Source organism: Ascaphus truei, chromosome 2 (genome assembly GCF_040206685.1).
Source record: "Ascaphus truei isolate aAscTru1 chromosome 2, aAscTru1.hap1, whole genome shotgun sequence".
NCBI classification, from domain to species: Eukaryota; Metazoa; Chordata; class Amphibia; order Anura; family Ascaphidae; genus Ascaphus; species Ascaphus truei.
In genome coordinates, this window is record NC_134484.1 from 35258997 (window position 1) to 35280506 (window position 21510).

At 42.2% G+C, this 21510-nt stretch overlaps 1 protein-coding gene across 11 annotated transcripts in view; it reads left to right on the top strand.

The window, feature by feature from the left end:
* Window positions 1–19678, top strand: part of CYRIB (CYFIP related Rac1 interactor B) — a 166363-nt gene extending 146685 nt beyond the window's left edge. For all 11 annotated transcript variants that reach the window (XM_075582044.1, XM_075582024.1, XM_075582062.1 and 8 more), the window contains 9 exons: window positions 1260–1381; window positions 3779–3884; window positions 9670–9806; window positions 10152–10229; window positions 11452–11568; window positions 15317–15396; window positions 15721–15847; window positions 17372–17442; window positions 18801–19678. In XM_075582044.1, coding sequence (XP_075438159.1) covers window positions 1260–1381; window positions 3779–3884; window positions 9670–9806; window positions 10152–10229; window positions 11452–11568; window positions 15317–15396; window positions 15721–15847; window positions 17372–17442; window positions 18801–18864 — 902 coding nt within the window. In that variant the 3' untranslated portion in view covers window positions 18865–19678. The remainder of the gene's footprint in view (window positions 1–1259; window positions 1382–3778; window positions 3885–9669; window positions 9807–10151; window positions 10230–11451; window positions 11569–15316; window positions 15397–15720; window positions 15848–17371; window positions 17443–18800) is intronic.
* The last annotated feature ends 1832 nt before the right edge of the window (window positions 19679–21510 follow it).

Here is a 21510-nt window from a genome sequence, read left to right on the forward strand (position 1 = left end):
GGGAGAGGGGGGGCAAACACGGAATGGGGAGAGAGGGGCAGACACGGAATGGGGAGAGAGGGGCAGACACGGAATGGGGAGAGGGGGCAGACACGGAATGGGGAGAGGGGGGGCAGACACGGAATGGGGAGAGGGGGGGCAGACACGGAATGGGGAGAGGGGGGGCAGACACGGAATGGGGAGAGGGGGGGCAGACACGGAATGGGGAGAGGGGGGGCAGACACGGAATGGGGAGAGGGGGGGCAGACACGGAATGGGGAGAGGGGGGGCAGACACGGAATGGGGAGAGGGGGGGCAGACACGGAATGGGGAGAGGGGGGGCAGACACGGAATGGGGAGAGGGGGGGCAGACACGGAATGGGGAGAGGGGGCAGACACGGAATGGGGAGAGAGGGGGCAGACACGGAATGGGAGAGAGAGACAGACACAGAAGTGAGAGAGAGTGAGGGACAGACACGGAATGGGGAGAGAGGGGCAGACACGGAATGGGGAGAGAGGGGCAGACACGGAATGGGGAGAGAGGGGCAGACACGGAATGGGGAGAGAGGGGCAGACACGGAATGGGGAGAGAGGGGCAGACACGGAATGGGGAGAGAGGGGCAGACACGGAATGGGGAGAGGGGCAGACACGGAATGGGGAGAGGGGCAGACACGGAATGGGGAGAGGGGCAGACACGGATTGGCGCGCTCAGCGGCTGCGTGGCCGCAGCCTATTGCACAAAAACTGGAGCAAAGTCCTTGAAACATGGACACAAAAATAATGCAACATGTGGCAATTTCTTGGTACATTGGCACTATTGTCTTAGAATATACTGTGCTGATCTGTATTGTGTTGCAAATCCCTTTCAAGCACCTTTCCCAGAAACACAAATTTATTTTTGGCAATGTAGCCTTCTTCTACAGCAGTTGGTTTACAATTCCAGACATTTAAATTCTAAATATTCAGTCCCGATTTGGGGGAAAAAAACCCTCCAGATTTTAGCATACGTTTTGTAAAACAGGTTTTATCATCCCGTGAACTAGATTGAATTGGGAAGTATGTTATAATGTTGTACTCGCAGCAGTCACTTCTATTCATTGGACATGTTTCGATGTGTAATAAATATAATATAGCTAAATATATATTTCACTGTTAAAAAAAAATATATATATTATAAAGCTGCTTGCCTTAGATGTGTTCATCTGTGTTTTTCTTGTATTTGTGTTCTATTTAAAACTCGTGTTCTTGGTAACGTTTAACGTGATCTCGTGCCATTTAGATGCTCAGCCTACAGAATCTGAAAAGGAGATCTATAGTCAAGTGAATGTAGTATTAAAGGATGCAGAAGGAATCCTGGATGACTTACAGTCCTACAGAGGGGCCGGCCATGAAATCAGAGAGGTAAATCCGGTATTATTTATCACGTCTCTAATCTAAATTGTCCTTTTGGGCGGTATTCATGGGTGGGCAACTTCAGTAATCAAGGGCCATCAACAGGTCAGGTTTTCAGGATATTCCTTCAGCACCCGATTGAGCCACCTGTGTTGAAGCAGGGATATCCTGAAAACCTGACCTGTTGCTGGGCTTTGAAGACTGGAGTTGCTCACCTCTGGTATAGATGAAGTTGCTGTTATTGCTACAGACAAAGCAGTAAAAATTTTTTTTATTAAATCCTGTACTATGAGAAATGCTTGTAGTATTTAAAGAAAAGACAAAAAAATGAATTCATGTCTAATGTATTATAATGTAACAAGCATTTTTTGTTTCTATAGCAACCATTTACAAAGTCGCATCCCCTTCCTCTTCTGAGACAGGCTCTGGCACACCCCATTTTGAGCCCTGCCCTCCCTAGCAGTACACCAACTGTATCTACAGTAGTGACGGCCTGGTCACATGATCTTCCCCACAGAACTTTGCATCTTTGGTCCTCTACTGCTGCACTGACAGCCATTTAGCGAACCCCCGAACCAAATCTTTGCCGATCGATCGGCAACTTAGCGAATTACTTATCATTGTGTGGATTGCATTGATGCACATATTAAAAAGGGGGGAGGGTGAGGGATTGTAAAAAACAAAACAAAAAATCAGCTTGGACGGCTGCTTTTAATGTTTTATAAGAACTTGGATACTTATGCTGAAGTTTAGCCATAATTAGACGTGACTGTAAGCCAAATGCATTTGTTAGAAGTCAATGATTTATGTACAATACGTGTACATAACTTAATCAGTAGTACCAAACGGGCTCAATTTCATAGTATATGGTCTCTGCCATATTCGTATTTTTTTTCTCATTCTGCAAAAATCTGCATTAAAGGAACTCTTGACAACTTCCAAACATGTGCCAGTTTTCAGTGTTGGAGACCTATAATCATGTCACTGTGCGTTTATTATCTATAGGCAACAGATCATTTTAAGCACACTTTTCTAAAGAATAGATATGGACAACAGACAAAAGGCAAAATTGGCAAATAATTTGTTGTGGATCTGGATTTAATTGGATACGGGCACAAGAAGTTACTGGTCCATGACTGCATTTGTAGGTGGCCACATTTGAAAGAGACTTGTAACATTTGATTTAACAGTCATGTATTTAATAATTGTTTTAGTATTATGGGAAATAGGGCAGGGGGCCCCAGCTGAGGCAATGGTCCTGACCGTTAGTGCCTCAAGCACACGGCCGTTATGCAGACATGCAGTAATTTTGTTAGGTGCTTAGTGTTTTTGTTTTTTATTCTGCAGCTATTGTTTTAAATTAAATGCTAATATTAAAATACTAGTATAGGTTGTGATGCCACAATAAAATATACAAAAAGGAAAGTTCTGAGGACCCTGCCACAGAGTGGGCTTATGTGCACCTATTATACGTATAGGTTATAGAGGCACACTTTAAACTTTTGGTTAGTGATGTACCGAGTACCCAGAATTACCCGGTGTTACCCGGCACATTTTCAACTACCCGGACATTACCCGGTCCCGGCAACTGAGAAGTGGGCCCCCGGCGCCGAGTAATGTCATTATTGCTGAAAATAAACCCATCACTTACCTGCAGCCAGCGACGGAAGACATCTATGAAGAGCAGCAGAGATCCTGTGGCGGTGGAACGGCTGTTCAATAGGAACGTTCCTGCTCCAGTCACATGGTTCCGCGGCTCACACTGCTACCTGCTGCGGTGCTGTGTAATGGATTCCTGCTGCTCCCACGCCGGCTGAAGACACTTCGGATGCCGCCACCGCCACAGGACCTCTGCTGCTCTTAATAGATGTCGCTGTGGTCTTCCTCGACCCTGCAGTTAAGTGAAAACCGGGTACCCGGCCGGATAGAACTATTGATTTTGGCCGGGTACCTGTTACCTGTTTTTTTTTATCAAACATTACCCAGTACAACACTAATTGTGGCCTTTACAAAGATAGCTGTTCTTTTGCCAGCTCAGACATACAGGTAAATGCACACCATGCACATGTGCAGGAAAAGTTGTTCTAGAGCAGGAGTGGCCAACTCCAGTCCTCAAGGGCCACCAACAGGTCAGGTTTTAAGGATATCCCTGCTTCAGCACTGGTGGCTCAATCAGTGGCTCAGTCAATGACTGAGCCACCTGTGCTGAACCAGGGATATCCTTAAAACCTGACCTGTTGGTGGCCCTTGAGGACTAGAGTTTGCCACTCATGGTCTAGAGAAAGGCACTAAATAGGAACATACTAGAAGCATGGGAACTTTGGACTAAGTCTGTACATCAATCGTTGACTAAGATATTTTGACTTGGCTGAGAAATATTAACATTTGATGTTTCACCTTTTAAAGGCAATACAACATGCTACTGACGAAAAACTGCAGGAGAAGGCATGGGGAGCAGTTGTCCCCCTAGTAGGCAAACTAAAAAAGTTTTACGAGTTTTCTCAAAGGCTTGGTAAGTCCAGTTTTTTATTTTGTCTTTGTTTAGTAACTTTCTTACAAACCGAAATGTCTGACTGCTGCTCACTTCCCATTCATTCATGTCACATTCATATCGCATTCATTCATTCACATCGCATTCATTCATTCACATCGCATTCATTCATTCACATCGCATGCATTCATGCATTCACATCGCATTCATTCACATCGCATTCATTCATTCACATCGCATGCATTCATTCATTCACATCGCATGCATTCATGCATTCACATTGCATTCATTCACATCGCATTCATTCATGCATGCATTCATTCACATCGCATTCATTCATTCACATCGCATTCATTCACATCGCATTCATTCATTCACATCGCATTCATTCATTCACATCGCATTCATTCATTCATTCACATTGCATTCATTCATGCATTCATTCATGCATTCATTCATTCACATCGCATTCATTCATGCATTCATTCATTCACATCGCATTCATTCATTCACATCGCATTCATTCACATCACATTCATTCACATCGCATGCATTCATTCATTCACATCGCATGCATTCATTCACATCGCATGCATTCATTCACATCACATTCATTCATTCACATCGCATGTATTCATTCACATCGCATGCATTCATTCACATCGCATGCATTCATTCACATCGCATGCATTCATTCACATCGCATGCATTTATTCATTCACATCGCATGCATTTATTCATTCACATCGCATTCATTCGCATTCCTTCATTCACATAACATTCATTCGCATTCATTCATTCACATCACACTCATTCATTTGCATTCATTCATTCACTCACATTGCATTCATTCATTAATTCATGTTGCATTAATTCATTCATTCACGTTGCATTCATTCACGTTGCATTAATTCATTCATTCACATCGCATTCATTCATTCATTTATTCACATCGCATTCATTCATTCATTTATTCACATCGCATTCATTCACATTGCATTCATTCATTCATATCTCATTCATGCATTCATTCACATCGCATTCATTCGTGCATTCATTCACATCGCATTCATTCATTCACATTGCATTCATTCTTTCATTCATTCACATTGTATTCATTCATGCATTCATTCATTCACATCGCATTCATTCACATCGCATTCATGCATTCATTTATTCACATCACATTCATTCATTCACATCGCATTCATTCACATCGCATGCATTCACATCGCATGCATTCACATCGCATGCATTCACATCGCATGCATTCACATCGCATGCATTCACCTCGCATGCATTCACCTCGCATGCATTCACATCGCATGCATTCACATCGCATGCATTCACATCGCATGCATTCACATTGCATGCATGCATTCATTCACATTGCATGCATGCATTCACATTGCATGCATTCATTCACATTGCATGCATTCATTCACATTGCATTCATTCATTCACATTGCATTCATTCATTCACATCGCATTCATTCATTCACATCACATTCATTCACATCGCATTCATTCACATCACATTAATTCCCATCACATTCATTCATTTATTCATTCATTCGCATTCATTCATTCATTCATTCATTCATATCGCATTCATTCACATCGCATGCATTCACATTGCATGCATGCATTCATTCACATTGCATGCATGCATGCATTCATTCACATTGCATGCATGCATTCACATTGCATTCATTCATTCACATTGCATTCATTCATTCACATCGCATTCATTCATTCACATCACATTCATTCACATCGCATTCATTCACATCACATTCATTCCCATCGCATTCATTCATTTATTCATTCATTCGCATTCATTCACATCGCATTCATTTATTCATTCACATCACATTCATTCCCATCGCATTCATTCATTTATTCATTCATTCGCATTCATTCATTCACATCGCATTAATTTATTCATTCACATCGCATTCATTCGCATTTATTTATTCACATCGCATTCATTCATTTGCATTCATTCATTCATTAATTCACGTTGCATTAATTCATTCATTTATTCACATTGCATTCATTCACGTTGCCTTAATTCATTCATTCTCACATCGCATTCATTCATTCACATTGCATTCATTCATTCACATCGAAAAAAAGTACCTATCTTACCAGGAAAGATACATTGAGATACCCATCTTCTTTTTAAAATCGTCCTTTAAAATGCTGTATATATTTGATTGATTGCATCTTATAATATGTGAGACATTAGTTTGGCTACAGCCCAAATAACACACCCAACCAACTGATGGATATTGCTATTGTGTGTACTAATGCAAACGCAGTTACCAGAATGACTCATTCGGCACAATGTCAGCGGAACCAAATAAGCACATTAAGAACTTGGGCTATATTCGTTAGGCTTCCCTGTTCATGCATGTTGTTAGTGTGGCTGCAGGTAGGTGCAGTGCAGTATTAAGGTTTCTTTAAGGGCTATACCAAAATATGAAGATTATCTGTAATGCTAGCCAGGGTATATCTGTTAATTAAATGTAATACCATAGTATTCACATAAACTAAATGATTGTTTTTGTGTTCAGGCTAGGAAACCCTTGACTTGTCAGAAAATGCACTGTCCCTCGTAGTCCAAAGTAACTCCGTTATTGTGCCTGAAGGCTCTTCTGAAACTATCACACAAATGAAATGTACACAGCAATATAAATTCAGTATTTCTTTGCAAATGTAACTAGCCTAAGGTTCTAAGGGGGAATGTGAGTGAGCGTCCAGACATCCAGGGAACGGCTCGAGGTGCTATAGTCTATATTCTACAGATGATCACAACCATTTCAGAGTACTTGTTGGAAAATGACCGTACATTGAACCATTAAACAGTCAATTATATAACTAATAAAAAACATAGAAGAGGATGTTTGCACCATAACATCAATCCGTTTATTATCCTAAACGCTGCTTTCCAATAGCAAAACATAAAACAAAAAGTATGTAGATACATCACACACACCAGCCGCTGCACGCCCTAAAATGGATGAAAAAATACTCCAAATATGTTGCATATCGGCAAACGGATCACATAGGACATGCGATGGCCGTTTCGCGTTTAACCAAACGGCGCGTCAGGTTTGGAATATGTCAGTGGGGAGTACTTCTGGCTGACTGCGACCGTGCCCTCTCTCTATTAATCCTCCACTGATTTACAACATACAGTGCATGTTGACACCTGCACACGTGAAAATCCTGATTATCGCAGAAGGTGACAGTGGAGCTTCTCATCGCCCTCCGCACATACTGTGTTTTGCAATAGGACTCTGTAATTACTCCTTATGACTGGGAATTATTAACGTACAAAATCAGGAGGGGGTATTTTTTGTATTAGTTTTGGCTTCACATTTGTGATGTCATGTCCACGACCCTCTTAATGGGTACCAGTGAAACATCAATAGAGTTACTCACCTGCAGGGGTTTCCTCCCGAGCCGGTCCCAGTCCCCCCTCGCTGCACGGCTCACTACGCGCTGTGACGCGTCAGCCGCCAGGGGATGCAAGAGAATTGCGATCCCGAGCGGTGACGCGTCACGTGGTGCGCTGCTGAGCCTATCAGCGGCGAGAGCTGGAGCTGTCAGCCTCCAAAAGGTAAGAGGTGTGTGTGTGTGTGTCTCGACGGAGGGATCAGCTGTGAGGGCATGTGTAGGGGGGGGGGCTGCTTACCTTTCAGCCGGCAGTAGCACCCTCCTGCAGCCCGGGAGACCGACCCCCGCTGCAGCCATCCGCTGGGGGGGAGGGGTGGGTGTGTGTATATATCGGACGGGAGCTGTGGAGGGGGTGTATCGGACGGGAGCTGTGGAGGGGGGTGTATCGGATGGGAGCTGTGGAGGGGGGTGTATCGGACGGGAGCTGTGGAGGGGGGTGTATCGGACGGGAGCTGTGGAGGGGGGTGTATCGGACGGGAGCTGTGGAGGGGGGTGTATCGGACGGGAGCTGTGGAGGGGGGGAGTAGCACTCCGCTCAAACCAGGCCCCCCGGCCGCCGATCCCGCTCCTTACAGACCGCAGAAAGCCTCAAGTGCCTCTCCACGCGCCACCAGTCTGCAGTGCGGGCGCATGGTCTGAGGCAATGGGGCCTTAGCCTTACACTTGTGCTGTCTCTGGTCATGTTACTTCATCTCTTTAGAGGCCCAGATTCATTGAACAGGGGGGGAGAGAGTATTTATACTGTGTTGATCTCACTTAGTTTGTAACATACAGCTGACGTAAGGAGCAGTTAACTGCAAGAACATTGTGCTCTGTTCTGGAAGACTCAATGAGAAAATAATCAATTTCAGGCCCATATTTGCTCTTGCAAGTGGATAAAAGTGAGTGTGCAATGTTCTTTGGATATTTTGTTATATAGAACAGTGTAGCACCCACCTTTTTTTAAGTAGCGTTTAAAATTACACTGGTAAACTGGGGCACTTCAAAATCGCTCCTTGTGATTATAGAGAAGGGATTACTATGGTAACCGCCAACAAATTCAACAAATTATTTTGATGTCTACGCTAATTCTTGCATTTTTGCGGCCATCACACTCAGACCTATCGTGTGTCCTTCACCTCTTTGTGCGCTACAAAGGGGAATGAGTTTCAAGATGTTACAGCAGTCTGATTAATCCTGTAACGCACACAATTAAAAGTGGGTACAATAATAAAAGTACTGGGTGGAACTGGAGGTTTGCTTGTTCAATTTACTTTAAAAAAAAAAGGGGGGGGGGAAAGCCCTTTAACACGGATCACATAACTCCTTGTGGTCATGCTGTGAAGTGGCTGCAGGCTTTAACCGTTTTGGCCAAAGGGTTTAACTAAATGACCCTTTTTCTTGAGCAGATGAGCACTGAGGTATTGCACTATATGTTGTGTCATTTTGTATGACGCGCTGGCCTTTCTGTTTTTGTTTACATTACTCCTTGTGATCTATGGGAGGCGGAAAAGCCAAGATAAAACCCCCACAGTCGTCGTCATGGGGCTGGGAAGACTGCATGTTTATAAACACGCCAAGCGCCAGTCCAACTTGTTTCTCTGAACATTGTAAGGGTAGTGAAGTGTTTGCAGACGCTCAATGGCAAAGGAGTGCTGCAAACACAGTCATTATCAGAAAAGCATGGGTACAATGTTTTTACTCTGTTGCAATCTTGGACCCACCCTGTAAAACTATCAACAAATACCCCAATCATTGCGGAGGCTATTCTTCAGGTCCTAGGACTGTGTCCTGGACTAGGACAGCGGTGCGCAAATTGGGGTGGCGCGAGATTTCTTTTTTGGGGTGGGGGGGGGGATGGGGCGCGAGCGGTTGCAGAGGTCTCCCCCCAGGCATTTAAATTAAATGCTGTGGGACCGTGCGAGGCTCTGCAACCTCTACTTACTGGGATTCTGCCGGCTTCAGCACGCGTGACCATGACGACGCGGCGCCAAAAGACGCCACGGGTTATGTGACGTCATGGTTGCTATGGTAATGTGACATCAAATGACCCCGCGCGTGACGTGACACGACCCCGCGGCGTCATTTGACGCTGCGTGAGGTAATGAGGTAGGCGGCCAACAGAGAAGGTAAGATGGGGGGGGGGGGGGGGATTTAGGACATTGTGTTGTAACAGATCGGGTCTCCATCTGTGTCTCAATTATTTTCTGTCAATCCAGTAATAATAAATAGCCGTAAAGGAGAGGACCTCATATTTGTAAACAGTCACCCGATGTAATAAGTATCTGTAAAATTGTATTGTGGCAGGAAAAGCGGTCAGTGTGCAGTAATTCATCATCACGTCCCTTGTCTCTGTGTTTAGAGGCAGCATTGCGTGGGCTCCTGGGCGCTCTGACCAGCACTCCCTACTCACCCACCCAGCACCTGGAGCGAGAGCAGGCTCTCGCCAAACAGTTTGCAGAAATTCTCCACTTCACTCTCCGGTTTGACGAGCTGAAGGTAGGGCAATGAGTTCTCCAGCACCTTTGACCAGGAGAACCCTACTACTTTGATGTGAAACTTTCATAAGTACCTTCCAGAAACAAGCAAATGGTGTTAATAAAATAAATCTGGGTTACGGACGCGCACAGGCTGGTCAGCAGGTGGGGACATGTACAGACATGCTTATGGGAATCAAAAGAAATTGCAAGAGATTTATCATGTCGTTTTGACTGCCTATCTTGTGATGAAATAATGTTTCTAAGATGTACAGCAATACTCGGCACAACATTTCCCATTGTTGATGCTCACGTGACCGGTCTATGCGCTCTTTTGTGTGATGCAGCTGTGACGTTTCTTTTTCAGATGACCAATCCTGCGATACAGAATGATTTCAGTTATTACAGAAGAACTTTGAGTCGTATGAGGATTAACAATGTCCCAGTAAGAGAATAAATGAGGTTTCCTTTTCTTGGTGTGACTCGCTGTTCAGAACCGATACGTGGTGCTGGATAAATACTGAATAATGCTGCAGCGCATTTGAAACCATACTCTTGACATTAGTTTATATATATATTTTTTTTCATATGGTAAAAAGCTGTCCCCTTTTGAAAGACACACATTGAAATAACAATAATTTGTCCAGAGGAAATAAGTGTCTCGGTGAAGATTATGCCTTTGTTGGCTAATTTATGCTTCTAGGTAAAAGCTTTCTAGATGACTTGCTTGCCTTTTCAGTCCTTGGGGACATGAGTGGTACAGAAATATTGTAAAACACATCTTAAAGCCAAGAGGCATGGCATCCTAACCCATTATTTGCTGATTTGAAATTCGCTAATAAACTACATTTTTTTTTTTGTTCATATTACCCTTGATGCTTTTAGATTTCATTATTTTTCCAATGTTAAATTTCACCCTGCAAGCAAATTGTAAATACATTAAACATGCCTGGTTTCGCAATGACCGATGCAGCAAAGTTCAGCCGATTCTTCACGACTAGGTTTGTCCATTATTCATTGAGTTTCGGTGCTGTTCTTGATGGTGAGGATAGTAACCTTTCTATCCTTGGGGCATTTGTAATGCTCTCCAAGGAAATATATTGGCACCCCATGCTCAATAATGAATAATAGATGAAAGCACTATTTGTTTTTAATAATCTCGGCACATTGGTGTTCTGAAACGCTAACTCGTACTGTGTGGTTACACGTGTTACAGTGACATATATAAAGTAAAACAAGGCAAAGTAGAGTTTATTTTACATGCCGTATTATATATATATATGTAAGAACTAGTTGTATTGCCAAGAATACGTCATCGAATTTCCTATGAGAAGCTTCTAACACAGGTGTTCCAAGCATAACCTGGTTAATTACGGTGTTGATAAACCGCATATGATGATGGTGTATGCAGGGCTGTATTGTAAATGCATTTTTGCAGGCAGGGGCGAATCCCTGCCCCGTAGACCTTTTTGGTGCCTGAGGCACGGGGAGTTCGTGCCCAAGGTCACAAGGCGATCAACCACTGTGATTCAAACCGGGTTCACCCACTTCCATGGACAGCAGCATCACCACTGAGCTACTCTTTCAGCTCTTCATTATGTACCGGTGTGCATCTATTGTACAAGCTCGACATCTGATTCACTCTGCAAATTTTGTTCCCTTTTAAGGCCGAGGGAGAAAATGAAGTAAACAATGAATTGGCAAACAGAATGTCCTTGTTCTATGCGGAAGCAACACCCATGCTTAAAACATTAAGTGACGCCACAACTAAGTTTGTATCGGAGGTAAGCGTACACACCTTTTCATTGCTACAGTATCTTATGTGGAGGTTTCTTTGTTCATTGATAGCAGTACTTTGTATTCTGTATGGGAGGAGAAACCTATCCCAGTCCTGCAAATAAACATTTTGAACCATAACGTGGTCCTTGTTTAGCTGAAGTAGTGACCTTCTTGTGATCTCAGCTGAAACTGAAGAGACACGGACATTTTGGCAGGCTTCGAAATAATTGATAAACTCCAGTAAACATGAGACTATTACTATTGTAAACTAAGTCCAATTAATGTGAAAGTGTAATTAAATAGAAGTAATTGTTCTCTTTTCTCAATACATATCAGTTAAGTGTGCAATTTTAGAATTTGACATTAGGAAGGGTATTAGCAGCAAGGAACAGCTCAGGAAGCTTCTAAGATAAGGCCGCGTTTATAGTGCCGGCGACCGATTACGTCACCCGTCGCCGTCGGTGAAAGTTGCACTTTAAGTTTGAGCGACGTCGCTGGCGACAAGGCCAGTGACGTCACCAAAGGGGAGGGCAGAGTGCAATAGGTGCTCTGTGATTGGTTTAGAGACAGTCACATGTGGCGACTGTCTCTAAAAAAAAATCAAATAACACTGACTACAACATTTTTGGTCGCGCTTACTATAAGCGCATGTGACGGATTCAATGTATTTTTTTTGGAGCGACGTCGCATCGCCGTCGCCAGGCACTATAAGCGCAGCCTAATGTAACAAAGTACCTTCACCATGCAGAAAGCAGGCCAGGATTTTGTGTTGGTGACTTTTTAGCCTTTGCCCCACAATAAACACAAACAACGTAACCTTTAGTCACTCTAAATTCGTTACAAAATAATTGACATCTGCATTCTGTGCGCTGTTTTACAAGCACTGACAAAATTTCGTTATTCTGGGCCTTCCAGAGTCTGAACCACCTTGTAGCCAATGCTGGGAGGGTACTTCTAGAATAACACCTTATAGTAATTGTTTTCGACCTCCAGACGTGAAGGTTAAGGGTATAATATTGATTAACAATACAAAATCGTGTGTATGTATTTATAAATAACTTAAAGAAAATATTCCCTCCAAAGACAGACCAAGAAAGAAGGCCCCAATTATATGCACTCAACTGCGTATTAATGATCGTCAAATGTTTATGGAATGCAAATATATCCTGCACTGTTTAATGCAATCTAATTTGCTTTAGGTGAGAAGTTGGATAGTAGTTCAAAAGCTTTATTAGGTGCTAAATTGCCTTACTTAAAATATTGTGGGACATAAATAAATGGACGGAAATATTTGTTTTTAATTTGAATATATAGCTAAAAAGTGATGGTTGGTTGCCAGTTGGCTAGGTTAAATGCTGCCCGTTTCGGACACAGTAAGGTTAGGTAGTTATTTAGTTGAAATGTGTCTAATTAAAATGTGGACGTTTGTCTCGAGGGAAATGATCTCACTAGGAAGAAAACTCATTCCTCGCCTCCCCCAATTTTTGACAATCACTCATTCCTCCCAATTTGGGTTAAATATGGTAAGGTTCCTGGTATTAATACCTTCATCTCCTTAAGGGTTTAGTTTCTGAGCGCATAACCACCACCTCCTTTGTGTTTTTTTTGTCCTGAAATTATCCCACTGTGTGTGGATACTAATTCTTTAGGAGCCAACGTTTCTAAGTGTTACAGTGAGTGTTATCCCTGTTACATGTACCCCAGTTGTGTATGGTAACACTCTAATAATGTGCTTGACCAGGTAGGGGTGGGTACGTTTCGCTTAGCCACTTTGTCAAGGGAAGTGACGGGAGTGCTCTGAGGGTACCATCGCTTTACCACCCTTATCTAATCTAGCCCATTATTAGAGTGTTACCATGTACAACTGGCACACATGTAACGGTGAGGTCCTTTCCCTAGAAACAAACATCATCATTTTAATTTGACACATTTCAACCATCTGCCTTCGTAACCTTAATGTGTCCCAACATCAGGACAGCATTGAACCTAGCCAACTAGCTACCAACCAGCACTTTTCTAGTTATATATTCAAATGTAAAAAAAAAAAATGATATCCCTCCATTTGTTTTATGTGCCACAATAATTTATGGTTTTAAGTAGTTCCATTTGGCACCTAATAAAGCTCTTTGACTATTATCTAACTTTTCTCCTAATCCAAATGAAGGGACCCACTGATCAGAGCAGGACATACCCCCAGATAGCTGTACCCCTTTTCTACATCTTCGCATTACATAAATATTTGACTATCACGAATACGCAGCTTTGAGTGCATATACTGTAATTGGTGCTTTCTACTTTCATCTGTTTTTGGAGGGAATATTTTCTCTTTGAGTTACATTTGCTATTTCCTCATGTGCAGCAAACTCAAGATTGGCAGAGCGGGTAGGCTCTTCTCTTTACACACGCACACGTGGGCGCACGCACACGCGAGCACATGCGGGCGCACAGAGTAAAAAAAGTACAAACACACAGGAAAGAAGTAAACACACTTTCTTTTTATCTACAGAAATCCAGCACACAATTTCTTCAATAAGTGAAAATATACTGTACCCTGTAGTTTATTATAATTTGTGATCATCGTGATACAGGTCTAATGGGGAACGACGCATTGATTTTTTTTACTATACTATATTTTCACTTTTTGAAGAAGTTGCTGTGCTGGGTTTCTGTCCCTGATAGTTTGTCTATGCTCGGGGCACCTTGCATGTTATTAGTGTTGGACCGGGTACTACATTTTTTTAAATGGAAGAAACTTACCTGGGGTGGAGGAAGCCCGCGGCGACATCTGAACAGGTAAGCAGAGGTGCGGGGGCGGTGGGGCAGCATCAGCGGTCAGTGTGGAGCCTGCGCGGGAGCTGCAGGACTCCATACTGCACTGTGAGCGGGGACCAGGTGACCGGAGCAGGAGAGGAAGCCGGCTGTCCAATAGGAAAGCTTCTTCTCCCGGTCACATGGTCCCAGCTCACAGAGCAGTATGGAGTCCTGCAGTTCCCACGTGGGCTCCACATGACTGTGATGCTGTCCCACCGCCCCCGCACCTCTGCTTACCTGTTCAGATGTCCGCGCGGGCTTCCAGCAGGTAAGTAAGAGATACTTTTCTACTACCCTGACATTACCCGGATACCCGGCGTCGGGTCCACTTTCCGGGTAGCTGAAAAGCCGCCAGGTAACGCTGGGTACCGGGTAGTACCCGGGGTAAATCACTACATGTTATACTAATTTGGCGTGCTGGCATTCTGTTCAATATACATCTATGTATATATATTAATTTCACGACTGATAAACCGTTTAACTAAATCTAAATGTTTGGGCAAAAAGTGATAATCTGTTTGTGTTCCAATAAACCTCACCGGGTTGAATAAACACCGCTCAGCATTGTTTTCTTCCATCTATAATTTGTACAAGCTGCTTTTCATGCTTCCCCTTGGCAACCTGCTAATGCAGACACACTTATGTAGCCATTGCTTGTGACCTTCAGGGTGCTGAATCCTTAGAGCAGGGTGTTCTCATATCCTCTCCTTAAGAACCCCCCACCCCCTTCCAGCAAGTCAGGTTTTCAGGATATCCCTGCTTTAGCACCGGTGGCTCAGCAAAAGACTGCAGGGATATCCTTTAAACCTAGCTGTTTGGGGTATCTTGAGCACTGGAGTGAAGAACCCTTAGAGAGTTCCATGTGAAGTGCTGTGTAAACTCCACATGTAACTGTGTTTGTTTATTTTCCTTTAAACCCTTTTCTCTGTTTCTTTTCCACAGAATAAGAATTTACCTATAGAAAATACCACTGATTGTTTAAGTACCATGGCCAGCGTGTGCAGAGTAATGCTGGAGACGCCGTAAGTTCCTTCCCGGCTGTAGAAATAATGATGCGTTTTAATTGAAAGGAAGTAGTATATTTAAAATTTGGCACGAATGTTAAAAAAAAAAAAAAAATATAGTGCGCTAAAGGAATAAATGATTAATAATACTAAATAAAAATACTAAAGAAAAGTTGCTCAATAATGAGATACGCTGCCTCTTGAAGAGACCCGGGAAGTTTTAAAAGCTCATCTATGAAGAACGCGTGTTGGTCCATTAAAAAGGTTTCACGGGTTACATAAATATAAATGTCAGCAGCCTCTGCAAATACAAAACGTAACTCGCTTTCTTTCTGATTTCAGGGAGTACAGGAGCCGGTTTACGAATGAAGAGACCGTATCGTTCTGCCTGAGAGTCATGGTGGGCGTCATCATCCTCTACGACCACGTGCATCCAGTGGGGGCTTTTGCCAAAACGTCGAAGATTGATGTAAGTTTCTTCTCTCTTTCCATGTTAAAGCAATGGTGCACAAGGAAAAGCCAGTTGTATTGTATTGTATGTCTTTATTTATATAGCGCCATAAATGTACATAGCGCTTCACAGTAGTAATACATATCATATAAATAACAAATAATATAAATAACAGATCATGGGAATAAGTGCTTCAGATATACTGTAAAAGTAACATTAAGGAAGGAGTCCCTGCTCCGAGGAGCTTACAATCTAATTGGTAGGTAGGGAGAACGTACAGAGACAGTAGGAGGGAATACTAGTAAGTGCGTCTTAAGGGGGCCAAGCTTTATGTGTCATGTGTCCATGATTATCCAGTGCTACTCATATGCTTCTTTAAGCAGATGTGGCTTAAGGTGAGCCTTAAAGGTGGATAGTGAGGGGCTAGTCGGGTATTGAGGGGAAAGGCATTCCAGAGGTGTGGGGCAGAAAGTGAGAAAGGTTTAAGGCGGGAGAGAGCTTTAGATACAAAGGGGGTAGAAAGAAGACATCCTTTAGAAGAACGCAAGAGTCGGGATGGTGCATAACGAGAAATTAGGGCTGAGATGTAAGGAGGGACAGAAGAGTGTAAAGCTTTAAAAGTGAGCAGGAGAATTGAGTGTGAGATGCGGGATTTGATCGGAAGCCAGGAGAGGGATTTCAGGAGGGGAGATGCGGAGACAGATTTAGGAAAGAGTAGAGTGATTCTGGCATCAGCGTTTAGGATAGATTGTAGGGGAGACAGGCGAGAGGCAGGAAGGCCGGACAGCAGGAGGTTGCAGTAATCGAGACGTGAGAGAATGAGGGCCTGAGTCAGAGTTTTAGCAGTTGAGTAACAGAGGAAAGGGCGTATCTTTGTGATATTGCGGAGGAAAAAGCGACAAGTTTTAGAAACGTGGTTACTGTACCACGGGTCCGAGGGAGGCGTTAATAATACTGCCCACTTACAGCTTCCATTAGCAGAACCCACCGTGGGCAGTAAGGTTCTAAAGACAGCGTGGCATCAGGAGAACTGATCAGGAAGCACAGACTGAGCAGTGTTGATGTATAAAGCGAGTATCTGTTCATCACAAAATGACCACTGCTGAAAGCACTCTTAAGACGCACGTTCCTGTATCGATAAGGTCAACTGTAAATGGGGGATTTGATATCCGTGCAGAAAGGCCAAACAAGTCCTCAAGAATATTTAAGCCGCCGCGACGGTACCTTTCTTTTTATTATTTATGTACAGTACTGCGTAACAACCACGCCAGGTCCGTACACTAAGTCTAACAAGGAATTCACGCTAATAAAACTTTAGTGTGTGCAAAATAATTTTTTCATAAAGTAGCAAACAGAATAAACAGAGTAAAAAAATATGCCTATATTTGTATGATTTGTGTGGCTGAAAGTGAATAATTACTGTTGCTTTGTTCTCAAAAGTAACGTTTTACCATACTGCTACCGAGAATTCGTTGCATTCTATTAATTGAGCTCTATCTTTTTTTTTCCCTCTTTGTTTCCCCCCCACCCCCACCCCCCCAGATGAAAGGATGTATTAAAGTTCTTAAAGAACAGCCTCCCAACAGTGTAGAAGGCCTTCTAAATGCTCTCAGGTACGGAACTATGTTTGAGATATAGCTTGGTGAGCTATTCAGTTTGCATCTTGTAAATCATTTCAAAGGCGACCTTAAGGTATGACCATGGGGCTCACTCCCACAATGAAATGTTAGGAAATCACAAGTTTTAGGTCAGTGGTTACTGCAACGCAGACTCGTTTTTACTTTGTCTTCATGCACCAGGATTTTTCTTTATGCCGTGGTTAAAACAATACATGGGTGACTTGATTTATGGGAGCTAACAGCCCATGACTTTTCATTTCCTAACGTTTAGTTGTGGGAGTCACTCACAAGAACACCTCGGTCTGGTTATACTGTATCTCTTTCATAATACGGCTGCCTCAAAAGCGGAAGGAATGCATCTGTACGCTAAAGAATGAGACGTTCACTGGGTGAACAAATAAAGGTGCAGTTGTTCAAAACATCACAGTGAGCCAACGGTACTGATCAACTACATTCTTGGCGACTCTTACCTTTGTTAATCAGTTGAGCTAAGAAACCACCAATGCAAATCTGTAAAGATTTATTTTTTAATCCTGTAATGCTGTGCAAAAGCTTCCATTCAAATATATTGAAGCATCTTTTATTTCTGTAGTGTATTTAATATGCTGCCTAAAGCCTGCAACACAATATCATCAACCTTTTCATATTTCTTAGTTCAAAATTAGTCTTTAGTTGCATGTTTTGCCCTGAAAGGGGTCATCCTATCAGACTTTCAAAGGCAAGCAACAAAGTGTATAGCGCCTCTACTAACGATAAGTTTTAACTTTGTTTGCCGAAATGTAGATTTTCCCTGTATTGTCTTATTTTCACGTTTTGCAGCTTTCACAGAAACCAGTTTGAGATTGCGTGTATGGTTACAGTGTATGGGGGAGGTTGCCAATTTGTGGTTCCCAACTCATATAACCCTGGGTGTTTTCACTTTATTGCGACTCTAATATTGACTGCATGCTGCATAAGCAGGGCTGTCACATTTAGGTCTCGTTTTGCCTTGATGTTCTGTGATTTTTACCTACTGAGTACTGTAATGCAGAGGTTCATTGTATTCTATGTGAAAGTGACAGTACTTAATTGTAGTTATTAATAAATAAATAGTACAGTATTTAGAATCATTGCCAACTTCAGAAAATTTATTTACTCCCTTTCAAATGTTTGTTTTTAATATTTTTTTTAATGGAACTGTATATATGCACAACATACTTTTGTATGATTGTCCAGAAGAAGGTATTGCAACCTACAACAAGCCATGCCTTATGAGAAGCCATAAGTTTCAAATGTGTGACGAGTCAAAGATTTGCATATTGTCTTTTTTTTAAAAAATTTTTTATTATAGCTATTGTTTTTGTGTTGCTTAGGTACACAACAAAACATTTGAATGACGAGACTACCTCGAAGCAAATCAAAACGATGCTGCAATAGCCACGTCAGTGGCTTCGAACCTGCTGTGGACAGAAGACAGTATTCTGCGATGACTGAGATGGACAAGATTTTAGTGATTGCAATTACTCTCTCTCCCCCCCCCCCCCCCCCGCTCCCTTTTTATTTCTCCCCCCGCTCTCTATTTTCTGCCCGCCTACCCTCCTTTTTAAACCGTGTTCTTAAGCTCGGTCTTCTGTCTTATTTTTTGTTTTGTTTTTGTGCCAAAATCAAGGGGAACACGGATAGATTGTGGAAGGCAGTTTTCCTTGTCAGAGTGGCCGTTTCAGTGGCAGCTATGTATGCATTGCGTTAGGTTTCCTCAGTACGGAGGGAGAATCTGTGACTTGAACTAAATATTTTTAAACTTTTTGTTTCCGGAAAAGAAACTAATATTTAATATTGCTTCAACTGCATGGCGGAACTGCCTATTTCTGCTATTTAACAAAAACAACAAAATCTTTTTCTATTGCGGCTTCCCCACCCCCACCCCTAGCCCCCCCTCATGTGCAGCCAAGAGAGAAAAATATGAGCGGAGATGTTTAAATTAACTGTGTTGTACAAAGATGGTACCCAGCACAACGATTTTTTTTTTTTAATTAGTAAAGAAACTGTTTTGTTTAAAAGTTTTTAGGTTGCATTTTGACTCATTTTTGTAAGGATGTATGTTGTATGTTTAATCTTTGATGACTAACATTAAATAATGTGATGTGTGCGTAACAAACTTACGTATGCATGTTTATGTCATATGGATGGCTGTTAAAATAATAAAAGTCAGCTTTCATTTTTCTAAGTGTTTGCCTGATTTACCATTGTTTTGGTGTGTATTGTGTTGTGGTTTATTTCACATATCAGAACTTGGCAACCACTACCCAGCACATCCATCGAATTAAACGACGAATGTGTTATCTAATTGTGTAACATCTACTATGCATTCTGTCACGGTTTGTATTTGTCCATGTGACACCATCACTTTAAAGAGGAATAATTCACGTTCTAAAGCATTTAAAGTTCAGAGGTGGGATGGTGTTAAAACAAGAACTTGTTGCCCTCTTAATGTACCCTTGGGGAGGTCAAGAGCTGTAATTGACCTTGTTAACCATCATAGAGTGAGATTTATGACACTTGTTCACCCAATTTCCTTTCTTCTTTTCTACATAGAATCTGTACAGTATTGCACTGGGTGTTCTAGTAAAATCACATTAAAAATATCTTTAAAAAAAACACAAAAAAAAGACGCTGAACTTGTTCTGTAAATGAAAATACTGTATTTTGCATTTCAAGTTACATGGGTAACGTCGCCTCAAGTTATTAAGACCACTGAGTAGTACTCCATGAAGCATGAATATTTTCCATTAATTTGACTACACATGACTTAAAACAATGATGTAAAATTAGGTGTTTAATGCCTTTTTTGAAGGCCACAAGTATAAATATTTTCAAATCATGTTGTGAGGCTGAAACGTTGCCTTTCTTTGTATTCACGGCGTGTTTTCACCAAACGATGGCATAGCATAAGAGGCCATATAGATCAGGGGTAGGCACCTCCAGTCCTCAAAGGCCTCCAAAACTTAAGGTTTTTAGGATATCCCTGCTTCAGCACAGGTGGCTCAGTGATATCCTGAAAAGCTGACCTTTTGGTGGCCCTTGAAGACTGGAGTTGCCCAGCCCTGATACACCGGTAGATGGTAAACGCCACCACAAATACAATGTCGAATGATTTTTCAAATCCTTAAAATCCATTTCAACCCAATAGCCGCTTTATGCCGTGCCGATGGTATTTATAATTTTTTTTTAACTAGTTTGTCAAAAGTGTTTTTTCTTTTGCGTAATGTCACTGTTTTGAGCAAGACCTTGCACCGTTCCATTTTCTGGTTTGGTCCTCAGAAAAGGGCTGGGGGAAACATTTGACATGCACTTCTCCATTGGTGAGCTTGTTGGAATTCCCCTTAAAAGGTGACCCTTTATACTCTCTTGCATGTCATTACCCAGAATCCCTAGAAAAATTTTTTTTTTTTGTCTGCGACTCTGGGCACAGCAAGTCTTGCTACATCTGTATTAAAGCAGCAGTTCAAGCTGCTGCTGTTTTATACCATTTTTTCTCCTTAATATGTGCATCAATACAATCTACACACTGACAAGTGATTAGCTAAGTTGCTGATCGATCCGTTCTCCTGTGATCGATCGGCGAAGATTCAGCTTGTGGGGTTCACTAAATGGCTGTCAGTGCAGCAGAAGAGTACCCAAGATGCAAAGTTCTGTGGGGAAGATCATGTGACCAGGCAGTCACTAGATACAATTGGTGCACTGCTAGAGAGAGGACAGGGCTCAAAAGGGGTGTGCCAGAGCCTGTTTCAGAAGAGGGAGATGTGACTTTGTAAATTGTTGCTATAGAAACAATAAATTCTTGTTATAATATAATACATTAAAAAAATATATTTTTTTAAATGCTACAAGTATTTTCTCATACTACAGAATTGATTTATTTAAAAAAAAAAAAAAAAAAAAATACCTAGGATATTGCTTGAACTGCAGCTTTAAAGCCATCCGTGTAATTTGGTCCAATGTAGGACTTTAAATAACATGGAAAATGATACAAGAAGCTAGACGGGTGAACTCCCACAGCCCTTCCAATACAGATTGGGATGT